This window comes from Austrofundulus limnaeus, unplaced genomic scaffold, assembly GCF_001266775.1.
Source record: "Austrofundulus limnaeus strain Quisiro unplaced genomic scaffold, Austrofundulus_limnaeus-1.0 Scaffold28, whole genome shotgun sequence".
NCBI lineage: Eukaryota > Metazoa > Chordata > Actinopteri > Cyprinodontiformes > Rivulidae > Austrofundulus > Austrofundulus limnaeus.
In genome coordinates this window covers 970,169-982,879 of record NW_013952430.1, presented here as the reverse complement: position 1 = coordinate 982,879, position 12,711 = coordinate 970,169, and the positions used below count along the sequence as shown (strand labels likewise).

Genomic DNA, 12,711 nt, shown 5'->3' with positions numbered 1-12,711 from the left:
GTGTGTGTGTGTGTGTGTGTGTGTGTGTGTGTGTGTGTGTGTGTGTGTTCAGCCCCAGGCCCAAGAGATATTGCAAATTATTGCAGCAATCTATTTCTGAGACAGTTCTGGTCTTCCATGATGTGCTTCATGACAATTTTACTTTGATCCAATATGGCAGCTTTCAAGATGGTGGCCATGGTTAGGGTACATAGCTTAAAAGACAGGTCCTTCTCATCCATTACTTGTTGGGGTATTCAGCTATTTTAGTTTCCCTTTCATTTCTGAAATAAAAGGGTGTCCTAGGAGTTTTGACTCACCCAGTACTATCTAGTTTCGGACATTCTTAAACAGCTCTTTGGTAATGCTTATTATGGTGAAGAGGTTGGAAGATATTGATTCTGTGAAAAGGTGCGCTTTCTACACAACTTGAGAGCACGAGCGTTTGTGACTTATTGATTAGTTGATTGTTACCTGTGTTCTTTAAGGTCACAGGTAGTCCTTGGGAGTCAAAGTTCTGGCTGGATCGTATGGAATTAAACACCTATTTTACTAAATTTGCATATCAATCTGTAACTTTTATATAATGTGATTTTTCTGGACTTTTGGTTGATAGTTTGTGGTGAGATGAAACTGTCATGAAAACAGAGATTGTTCATTTATTTGTGGTTTGAAACTTAGAAAATAAACAAGATCCAACAGTTATTTGACCCAGTGTAAAGAAAATGAAGTGGCCCAAGACTTGCCAAATACTATTTGCATATTTCTTGAATTAAATATTTTGATTTACACATAAGTGATGTAAGAAGTTGCTAATGTCCATGAAATTTCAAGCTAAAATCTCCAGTTCTTTTTTCCTCATGCCCCAGAGAGTTTAAGCTATTCTAAGCACCTGCTAACTGACTCTCTTGTGTTTCCTCAGAGACGGCTTGTGCATGTAGCATTGCTGAAGCAAGAACCAGGAGCGTCGTTCAGCCTTGGTGACATTTCAGAGCTCTGCATCTACTCGTCAGGTGAAGCGTTCGTTTGTGACGACATAAGCTACGCCATCACCGTGTCTTTCACGTCTGTACACCCAGGCTTGTACGAGCAGTGGTTGGTGCTGGATTTTGACATGAGACCAGTGCTCTTGAAGAAACTCAGAGTGAGGGTAGGCCAGCCGTCGCAAGACGACAGTGAGCAGCTAATCTCAAATTCTGGAGCTACGCTGAAAAGTGCAGAGCGCTGGCATCGAGGGAACAGGGTTGTAATCCCGTGTTCATTCAGGACAGAGGAACACGAGGAGCTGTTAAAGGAGTACAAGCCACCACAGATGAACTTGTTTTACAAACCTTCTTGCAACAAACAGACACCACTGACCCCAGATAACTACAGAGAAAGAATGCACCAGTTCCTGTATAACGAGGAGCTAGCTGAGGACCAAATTATCTCCAGGTAAAATCCTCATGTTTATCTGTCAACAGGCTTTTAAACTTTTTTCTCTAAATTTCTTTTTGTCTTTTTTATTTTAGGCTAAATGTTGGTGGAACAATTACAACAATGATTATGTTGACCAGCTCATCGTTTGGCATGAACTTTGCTCCTCCAGGAGAACTGTTCTGTGCTGTCTCAATTCCTCATACCCTCACAATTGACAGCCCTGAGGGGCTAGTACTGAAACGAAGCATCCAGTCAGGTCTGATAGCTCCACTTAACTCGAGTCAACCAAACTCTAAGGTTTACGAAGCCAGCATCCTGCGAGAAGGAACAAACAGAAACCAAATCATTTTACAGCTGCCCAAACAGTGCTGCACTGATCTGGCCCTCAAAAAGAACGAATCGTATGAGATGGAGGTGCAGTTTCAACTGGACCGCTACAGCTTCTGTACCATGCACAAAGCTATAGACCTCCTTCCAGATACTACCAAAGTTCTACCGGACCTCAGAAACTGTGAGCTTCCTATCAGTACCGTCACCTTTGAGAACCTGAACGCAAAGCAGCAGACAGCAATTCGCTTTATTATGGGGGACTGCGATGATAAAAAGTCTGTGGCACCCCTCCTGATTTATGGACCTTTCGGAACAGGAAAAACCTTCACCCTGGCTACAGCAGCCAGAGAGCTTTCAAAGCGCCCTCAGAACAAAGTGCTGATTTGCACCCACACCAACAGGTAACATTTACTCTTCAGTATGTACTTGATGAAATGGATTTGTGTAAAGATGCTGCAAAGCATGACACATTTGAGCTGATAGAGATCAGGGCTATTCAACTAAATTGCTCCGGGGGCCACAGTTACTGCCTGTCAATTGCTGAGGGGCCGAACATTGAGCATTTCAATTTATTATGTAAATAAACCAAGTATTACAAAGATCTGTTACCTTTGAAATAGTTTATTTTGCTGCATTTAATCATGAATACAACATACAGAACCCTATTAAATATTGATAATTAAACATTATCAAAAACAAAAAGAACATGTTATGCCTCCTATTTGAGACAAATAATAATTTGACATCTCTGACTTGCCAAATTTTTAAACCAATTTTATTTTCACCTTCATCATTTTATCTTCATCTGCTTGTAGTTTGAACTCTCTCGAGTGTTTATAGAAATGTTTTTTTACCAGCTTCTAGCCAAAATTCTTGTGTTTCTGTGCATACCAAACATGTCTATGTGTAACTAAAAGTAATTAAAGTAGAAAACCGGGGGGTTGGGCTTCAGAGATGAATAAACCAATTGGCAGGCCGAACTTTGGTCACTAGTTGAATAGCCCTGGATAGATTATGATAATTAAATTGTTAAAATACCTGTTAAAAATAAGTTTACGGTCATAGCAAAATGATAAACAACCACCTCCTTTCAATTCAAGGGTTTTCTGTATCAGGACAAAATAAAAATGATCTGGTCTTTACCAGGTTCTAAATTAAAATCTCATCTCAAGTGTTCAAAAACATGCATCATATTCCACCCATACCAGTTTTTACAAGCACAAAGTCAAAATGGAATAAAAATGTGTGAAATACTAAGTACACCCCATGCTTCTATTGCTTGCAGAACCTTTTTCCACATCATTGTATAGGATTTTTGGTTCACTTTTCTTAACATTGCTGCCTCTATTCAATTTCAGTCAAGTTTTCAGACATTTATTTCTGCACAGTTACTGAAGTCCCACACCACCCCCACATAGCAAAATCTGTCTGGCCCTGTTCTGGCTCACACAAGACACAAGCACCTTAACACTTGGAGAAAGAATGACCCAGATATACTTTACCAGAGGTGGTCCATGCTTGGGCCAGCACCACAAAACCAAAACACAACTGGGCCAGTTGTGGCATGCTATCATAAAAACAGTACCATCATCACCAGACCTGGCTCACATCCGGTTGACAAATTACTTGCCATGCCAGCAGTTGCGAGTATGACACCTGATTTGGACCACATCCATCTTCTATATTGATCTAGACCAGAGCTATTCAACTAAACTGCTCCAGGGGCCACGATTACTGCGGGCCAACTGCTCAGGAGCCGAACATCCAGCAATTAAAGTCATTATGTAAATAAACCAAGTATTACAAAGATCTGTTACCTTTGAAATAGTGTATTTTGCTGCATTTAATCATGAATACAACATATAGAACCCTATAAAAGCAGTGATAATAAAACAATATAAAAAACAATAAGAACACATTATGCCTCCTATTTGACACAAATAATATTTTAACATCTCTGACTTGCCAAACTTTTTTAAACAAATTTTATTTTCAGTTTCATAGTTTTGTCTTCATCTGCTTGAAGTTTTAACTGTCTTAGATGTACATAGAAATGATTTTTTTTTTACCAGCTTCTAGCCAAGATCCTGACGTTTCTGGAGATACCAAACGTGTCTATGTTTAACTAAAAGAACTTAGAGTAATTAATGTAGAAAACCGGGGGACTGGGCTTAAGAGATGAATGAACCAATTGGCGGGCCGAACTTCTGTCTCTCTGGCCCGTGGGTCGCCAGTTGAATAGACCTGGTCTAGATCATAGTCTAATTGAACTGCCCCTTGTGTGAGCCAGAACTGGGCTAGAAAAATTTTGCCAATCTTGGACAAAATCTGACGATCGGCCCTTTTAAATGAAACCAGAGAGCGTTGACAGAGAGGAGAAGGTAGAAATGACTCAGCCTGTAACTGAAAATATGGATGGAGGACCTCAGTTTAGCTTGTTAGTTTGTCACACTAGCGCCAAACTAATATATATATTAGGCAATATAGCGTCGGCACTAAAGCTAACAGGCTAAGCTGAGGTTCTTCTTCCATAAAGCAGCTCTTTTGTTCTCCGTCCACATTTTCAGTTGCAGTTTGAGTCATTTCTACCTTCTCCTCTCTGTCAACGCTCTCTGGTTTCATTTAAGAGTCAACCGTCAGATATTGTCCAAGATTAACCTTCAGCGTGGATATAGCTCGCTAGCAGCCTCATACCGAGCACTCATCAACATCATAATTTACCCAGTATGCTTTGTGTGTAAATAAAATGGCTCAGTCTGCGTTAAAATATATTTTTTAAAAATTTACAAAACTGAACAGCCTACAGTATTTTTACAGTCTTTATTTTATATTTAAAATATATGTTTATCAAATAAAGTCTAATGTTACAACTAATCATGGATCCCTTTTGTGTTTACACTCTGTAGACTTCTTTTTTCCCATGTATGTAAATATGTAAATTGTTAACTTTTTGCAACAATTGTTAGAAACCTTTATTTTAGCAGAATATATATTTTAGTAATTTAATACAAAAACAGATTTTTCATTTAAGTATTACAAACATTATTTGTACTTGACAGCAGCAGCAACTTTTCAAGCTTAATGCACAAGTTGCATGAACAAAAATCAATAAAATGTGTAAGAAGACAGACGACTTCTTTAAATTGTTATTTGTGTACAGTGTCATGAGACGACGTATGTTGTGACTTGGCACTATATAAATAAACTGAATTGAACTGAATTTAATTGAATTGAAATGGATTGAACTGAATTGAGCTGACATGCAGAGACATTTACTTGAACTGTGTGAAGACATTTAAACTTTATTATGTTTGTATCTTTCAGTTCTGCAGACCTGTATGTCAGAGATCACTTTCATCCATTTATCAGCAAGAAAAACAATGAACTGAGACCAGTACGAATAAAAGCAAACAAACAAGGCAATGCTGTGGTTGTCACAGATGAGATTACCTTGAAATACAGTTTTCTATCAGAAGACAAAAAGAATTTTCTGCCACCTACAAAAGCTGTCCTGGATAACCACAATGTAGTCATAACTACCACATCCATGGCCAGACATTTTCATGATCTAAAACTTACAGAGGGATTCTTCACGCACATTCTGATTGATGAAGCTTCTCAGATGCTAGAATGTGAAGCTCTGTCGGCTCTCAGTCTCGCCGGGCCAAACACAAGAGTTGTTTTAGCTGGAGATCACATGCAAATGGGACCCCAGCTCTTCTCCGTGGATGATCACCATCGTTCAGATTACACACTTCTTACTCGCTTGTTCCATTACTATCAAAGCCAGAAGTGCAATGCTGCCCAGAAAAGCAGGATCATTTTTAGTGAGAACTACCGCTCAACCAAAGAAATTGTGGAATTTGTGTCAACCCATTTTTACGTGGGTAAAAACGATGTCATCGAAGCTTCTGGAAACATTCCAGCTCCCCAAAATGGTCATGCTCTGAAGTTTCACCATGTTAGGGGAGATTGCCACTTGGACACGGAGTCTATGTCTTGGTATAACAATCAAGAGGTCACTGAAGTGGTTCAAGTTGTGAAGGACATTCACCAAAACTGGCCAGCAACCTGGGGGACCATAAACCTAAGTTCCATTTGTGTTCTGTCAGAAGGTTCTCAGGTAGAAACATTTCTGCTTTGTCTCAAACATCCAATTTACATAAAGTAAGGATTCACACATACATTAGGCATTTTAGGCTTTAGCAATGGTGATTCCAAATAACTATATTATGGAACTGAATTATGGGTTACTTAACTTATTTGCACATAAATCTTGATGCAAAGCTCACAAAATTCTGTTTTTAAGAGGCAGTATGGGTGTTTACAGATAATGGGAAAGTCTTTCATGACAGTTCACTACAGTTCATTACATTTGGGATGCCCATAAAATGCTAATACTGTATTTTACATGCTGTATGTGTGAATCCTATAGGTTTTCAGGTTAAATGCATTAGTTTACAATATCATCATGGTAAATGTTGTAACAACTCAATTTTTGTTATGTCTGTCAGGTTCGACGAATTCGAACTGCGCTTTCAAGGAAAGGTCTTTCGGAAGTCAACGTTGAAACTCTTGCAAACGTGCAAGGTAATTTTATTCTGGCTTTAGTTATTCTTGCATGATTGTCCATTACATGAGAAATAAAGGAAGGTTGGAGTAACTGCACAATTATTTTAGTGTAACTTGGATTTCACCATCATTTTACTAAGTGAAATTATTTTTCATGTATCCACAGGCAAACAGTTCAGAGCAGTCATAATGACAGCTGTGCAAACACGTGACAGCCTCAAAGAGTCAAACCTGTCTGGTCTGCCGCTGTTTAACGATGCCCGTGTGCTGAATACCGCAATGACAAGAGCGCAGTCTCATGTGGTTGTAGTTGGAGATGCAGCTGCACTTTGTTGCTTTGGAAAATGCTCAAGAATCTGGAAGAGCTTTATAGACCACTGCATCAGTACTAACAATGTTGCCACACAGCATTACACCAAAGATTTCTTTGAAAAAGATGTAATGGAAACAGCCAGGTTCCAAAGGGCTGAGGATGTGGATGAGGACAACACTGTCACTGATGCAATTCTGCAAGAGTTAAAAGATGAGTATGAACAGCTGGAAACAGAATATAGTTCAGATGAAGAAAGTTCGGGATTAAAAGACTTAAATCACTGGAAGTGGAGAGAGCCGTACAAAGGTTCTACTAATCCAAACGATCTCTTGGAGTTGTGTGAAAATCAACCAAAGATGTACAAAAGAGGAAAGTTTGTCAAGGAGTCACACAACAAAGGCTATGTCGTACCATTTCAGAATACCTACACACAAACAAGGATTCAAGGAAGGGCAAATGTGGGTAAGGCCTTCACTGGAGATGAAGTGGTCATACAAACAGCATCAATGAAGCAAACAGCCAGAGTGATTGGAATTGTCAAGGCAGATGAATCTGCCCGTGAATGTTTGTGCTTTCTTGAGGATGAAGATTACAACAAGAGAAGACTGGTTTCTGATAGCAAATTTTTACGAAGAATGATGATGCCTATCAAAAAAAGTCAGCCTAGAGTGAGCATCATGATCTTCAAAAGGCAACGCAACTTTATTCCATTATGGGAGAAAACTTCTGATTCTTGGACACTGATTGGATTTAAGCATCTAAAAGAAGTTAGAGGCTGTGTATTTTTAGTGCAAGTGATTGGCTGGAAAGAGGGATGCTTTTCTCCACTGGGTAATGTCACTGCTGTTCTCCCAAACACTGGCCCTTTTAATGACAGGCTTTGGCTCTTGAAAAATCAATTTGATGTTTCACACACACAATGTGAAACAAATGAAGGTCTCTCCAAAGCAGAAGAAGATGATGCACGCAGAAAGGACGAACTGAAAGGCTTCACATTCACTGTCGATCCAGCGGGAGCAAAAGATTTGGATGATGCCATCAGCATCAGGGATATTGGAAATCGTTACGAGTTGGGAATCCATATTTCTGATGTGGCGAGTTTTGTGATTCCACGTAGTAAACTGGATAAGGATGCAAATGACCGTGGATGTTCACATTATCCTAAAGGAGAAAATCCTATTCATATGTTCCCTCAAGACTTGAGCACAAACCTCTTCAGTCTTTTGCCAAATCAAAAACGCAGGGTGGTTTCTCTGATGCTCACAGTGGAAAAAGAGAAAAATGAAATTGTTGACAAGAGATTTCAGCTTTCTCATATCAAATCCAACAAGCAGTTGACGTACGAAGAAGCAGAAGAGATCATTACTAGAAAATATAAAGAGAATACAAATTTCAGTACAGTGGAGGACTGTGTTGCTGTGGCTTATTGTTTTGCTAAAGCTCAAAGGAAAGTCAGACTTGTTGACTGGGCTTATTCTCAGCCTGATAAAGACAGGTTGCCTGGAAAACGTAAAGCTCATCTGATGATTGAAGAACTGAGTGTGTTGTTTAACAGATATGCATCAGAAACATTGGTTAGATCCAACCAAACCATGTCTTACACTCCACTTCGTTGTCAAGCAAGCCCACTTCCTGAGAAGGTGGAAGAATTCAAGGACAAATGTAAAGAGTTAATACCATTGTCTTTTCATGTGCGACACAAAGTTGAACTTGACAAACAAATCCCAACCATTCAAAGTTTCCGCCTCCTCAAAGAAGTTTGGAAAGACATTCTGTCAGCTGCCAAAGCAGATGATACAGACAAAATGGTGGACCTGGTGGCTGCAGATGACATTCACCCTACACTCCAAACAGTCATTGATCAGTTCAAACGCTGCTACAGTAAATCTTATGTTATCCGCTCAAACTCCTCACCCGAAGCAGATGTTGGGCATTATTCTCTCGGGTTGAAAAGATACACACAGGCCTCCTCACCTATAAGGAGATACATGGATGTCATCTTGCAGAGACTCTTGCACTCAGCCATTTGTAACACGAGTCACTACTACACTAGAGACGAGATCACAGATTTGTGTCATCAGTTTGAGACAAACCAAAAGAAAAGCAGAGAGTTTGAACAATATGCTGAACAGAAATTCTATGCAGTGAGCACACAGAAGCAGAACGCACCAAAGCTAGCCTTAGTTGTGCATGTAGATCAGGAAGAAGATAGTTTTAAAGTGTCATTTCCTTTCAACAAGGACATATTTCGTTTGAGTCAGTCAATCATGTACAACGAGTTACAGTTGGAAGACCAACCAATCAAGAACAAAGAAACTATCACTCTCAAATGGAAAAGACGGATCTACGCAGTTGACTCCATGCAAATTCACCAAGAGCTGAATATGATGCCAAACAGTGATCCCTGCGTTGAACTTCCACTTACAGTATGGAATGCTGTAACTGAAGCAATTGAAAAGGGAAAAGTTGATTATGCAAAAGATCTTTTAATGGGTGTTAAAGCAAAGGAAATTGTTTCTCCCCAACCATTAGTGCCTCCTCTTTCCCTAAAGAACACATCGGAAGTACCAGACGAAGAAAGTGAACACTGGGTTGACATATTTCTTCAGCTGCACCCAGGTGTCACCATTCAAGTTCAAATGACATCAGAAATCAAACGAGGCAGCCCAATGCCCATTGTTCAGTTGGTGCACATCAGACCAAAATTTGAGATTTGTGTGGACCATGTCCACAATCCTATCAAATGCTTCTCCAAAAATGCAGACGAGCCATCAAAGGTTGACTATCGGGACACAGAGCAATATACCAGGGTTTGGGGACCACTTTGCAAGATGGAATCTGCTGCCACTGCAGTAGATGAAAGTGACAGCATTACCATTGAGAACCTGGTGGTAAGCTTTAAACAGCAACAGGAAGGCAAACCAACAGGAGAGTTCTTTTTACTCAAGGAATGGATCAAGGACTGGGCTATTGAATGCAACCTTGCCAAGTGCTTACTCTGCATACGGAAAAGAGGTCTGAAGTTGCCTTCAAATTATAACCCAGAACACTTTGCTGTAGTGGACCCAAAAGTGTTCACATGGGTGGCACATGGTGTCACATTTAATGTGGATGACAAAAATAAAACTGGAATGAAAGTGGAGTTCTACATCAACCATCTTCCAATGGAAACTATTCCTCAGTGTGTTTTTCAGAAAAACACTCGTTTCACTGTTGAAATAATCCCAAAGCTTCTGCCTGACATGTAAGTTCACACAATAAGTTTGCATGTTTTTATGTTTGGAAAGAAGGGGTTTCTCAGGACATGTATTTTGGTTAACAAACATTTTCTTGGTCTTCTTGGTTCACAATAAATGTTTTTTTCTACGTTGCTGTAGTCGAAAAGAAGCTGCTCTCATCAATTTAAAAACGGCGTGTGACCTTGTTGTAAGAATAGCTCTTGGAAAAAGCATTCCAAAAAGGGGTAAGGACAATATTAATCAGTCAAATGCAACCAATTCTAAGCATTTAGATCCATTTAATGATACACAACATTTTCATATTTAGTTTTCTCTTCTGTTTTGTTAGATTCTTTCATTTTACAACTAGACCCAAAACATTTTCTGTTTTATTTTTGCAGTTTTACAAAGACCTATGCTAAAAGCACAAGTTAACAGAACAAGGTTACCAGCTGACCTTCCAGTGCTTAATGACAGCCAGTGTAATGCTGTGGCAACTGCTCTAAACAACACCTTCACACTTATACAGGGACCACCTGGTAAGAGCAAAAACACCTTAATGTATACACCATTACCTCATGTTTATTTTATTTCCTAATATTTATTTACTTAACAGGAACTGGGAAGACGGTAGTAGGTGTTTACATAGTGTACTGGTTTTTTGAATTGAACTCTGAAAACCAAAGACAGCTTAATGATCCAAAGGACAGAGACAAAAAAGAAGTGATTCTCTACTGTGGTCCATCCAACAAGTCTGTTGATGTTGTTGCAGGTATGTTTCTTTCTGAGTTGAAGTTTAATCTTGGTTCCAGGTCACCTTGTATCTCTGCCAAATCAAACTTTTGGAGCTGTGGTCACAATATAGTCAGTGGTGGACAAAGTACTCAACTCTYGTACTTGTGTAAAAGTATTGATACTCATGGTCAAATCGACACAACTACAAATAAAAGTTATTCGGTCAAAAATATCCACAAGTTAAAGTACTGAAATACATACTTAAGTATTCAAAAGTGCTAATTAAATTTTTCTAATATCAGTCCATTGCTGTATTGTTTTCAGAGTGAAGAGGTTTAAAATGATACAAACTATTTTTCAGTCCTAAAATCTCAAACCAACAGGAGAGTTCTTTTTACACTCTGGTGTATGGTCATGGGTGCGCTGGTTTCTCTACTCTCTTCAATCGTCTCCATTGCTGGGTTCTGTTTGAAATGAAGGTGGAGCTCAGGCTCAGCTTGCGACTGTTAATGAAGATGATGTCATTTCAAATCTACCCCAAGTGTGAGCTACGACTGTGACTGGTTCCCCGTGTGAGGAACATAGTGTGTCCAATTGCATTTCAAGAAAGAAAAACAGCAACAGCTGATTACAAAGCTATGCTGAACCAAAAGTAACAAGTAACTAAAAACTTCCTAGAATGTAGTGGAGTCAAAAGTACAATATTTGTCTTTGAAATGTAGTGGAGTGAAAGTCATAAGTTCCCCAAAAAATAATTACTCAAGTAAAGAAACTCAAAAAATGTATTTAAGTACAGTGCTCAAGTAAATGTACTCCATTACCAGGCCCTCCTCACACCGAGGCAAGGTGTCGAAGCATCTTTCCTCGTCCCCGAGCCACCACCGCTCACCACTGGTGCACGCCATGTCCTGCCATCCCCAGCCACTCTCCAAGCTTCACCGCCCCTGGTCTCCAGCCAGTCCTTGTACCCCAGCCACCACCGATCCCAGCCAGCGCATGTTGTGGCCCATCGTCCCCAGTCACTCTCCAGGCCTCAGGCCTGATTAAAGGCAGGAAAGCCCACCACACCCACTGATCCTTGAACTTTCAGCCTCGCTTACACTCCTGAAGTGAAGCAGCTGGTTTGTGTCAGAAGAACCACCTGATGGTGCCAGACTCCAGGTTTTAATACAGAGTAGCGTTTTTGACTCTGTCTGTTAGCAAAATGTCTAATGAAGCGCTGCACAGATTTTAAAGAAATTCTCAGAAAAGTTATCATTATTTTAACATGTACGACTGAATATCTTTTTGAGTCAACCCAATTAAACATGGCCACCACAGCTAGGTGATATTAGCAAACATATTTAATTTTTAATGCCCTCTAAACCCAAAAGAATGCAAATTTACTTTTTAATGTACGTTTAGCAACTTGAACTGAAATTTATGTTGCAATGAGATGCTAAATATAAAGCAACTACAAGTACTGGAGCTAAACCCAAATTATTGTTTTTTGTTTATTTACATATAAGGGTTTTTTACGTAGGGTATGGCCAACATGGGCCAAGGTCTACATGTGCTGCTGGAACCCCTGAATTGAGACAAAACCAACTGTACTAGCTTGCCCTGTGCGCTGCTCTGTTTCCTGCATGTGCGAATTATCCAGAAAAAATGTCCCTCATGAAACAGTTTAGTGGTGGGTGCGACTTTCTGAAGGTTGATTTGGCTATTTTAAATGCAGAAAATTCACATCATAAAAAAAAATAAAATTACTTAAAATAACTAGTTGGTACAACGCCCAGCTCTATGCAGCGTACAAATTGGAGGTACAACTTGGCAGATGTACAAATTGACCTTACCTTAAAGAGTAACTTACCCCAAAATTAACTTTTTTTAGCTGATAAACTGTCTAGAATGTGTCTAAAATGTTATATAGTACTGTTTCTGTGCTAATTTTGATGTTTTTGTGTGTATTTGTTCAAATCTGTAATATTTGGTCTAAAAACGTCTTTTTGCTGCGCACATGGGTGGAGCAGTGGTACTGCAGGCTAATTTACATATTGGTTAACGGCTCTCCGCTGTGACGTGGTTCTGCACAGTTTCGTCACAGCAGTTGTGTCCTGATATATAAACCTCTCTCTAAGACACGCCCCTGCAGCAGTCAGAGGG

General features: G+C 39.6%; 1 protein-coding gene across 1 annotated transcript in view; it reads left to right on the top strand.

Moving 5' to 3' along the window:
• Positions 1-12,711, top strand: part of LOC106515323 (helicase with zinc finger domain 2) — a 40,737-nt gene that overhangs the window by 18,431 nt on the left and 9,595 nt on the right. The window contains exons 5-12 of the mRNA XM_014005040.1: positions 902-1,413; positions 1,491-2,129; positions 5,053-5,851; positions 6,243-6,318; positions 6,467-9,857; positions 9,991-10,076; positions 10,233-10,370; positions 10,448-10,603. Coding sequence (XP_013860494.1) covers positions 902-1,413; positions 1,491-2,129; positions 5,053-5,851; positions 6,243-6,318; positions 6,467-9,857; positions 9,991-10,076; positions 10,233-10,370; positions 10,448-10,603 — 5,797 coding nt within the window. The remainder of the gene's footprint in view (positions 1-901; positions 1,414-1,490; positions 2,130-5,052; positions 5,852-6,242; positions 6,319-6,466; positions 9,858-9,990; positions 10,077-10,232; positions 10,371-10,447; positions 10,604-12,711) is intronic.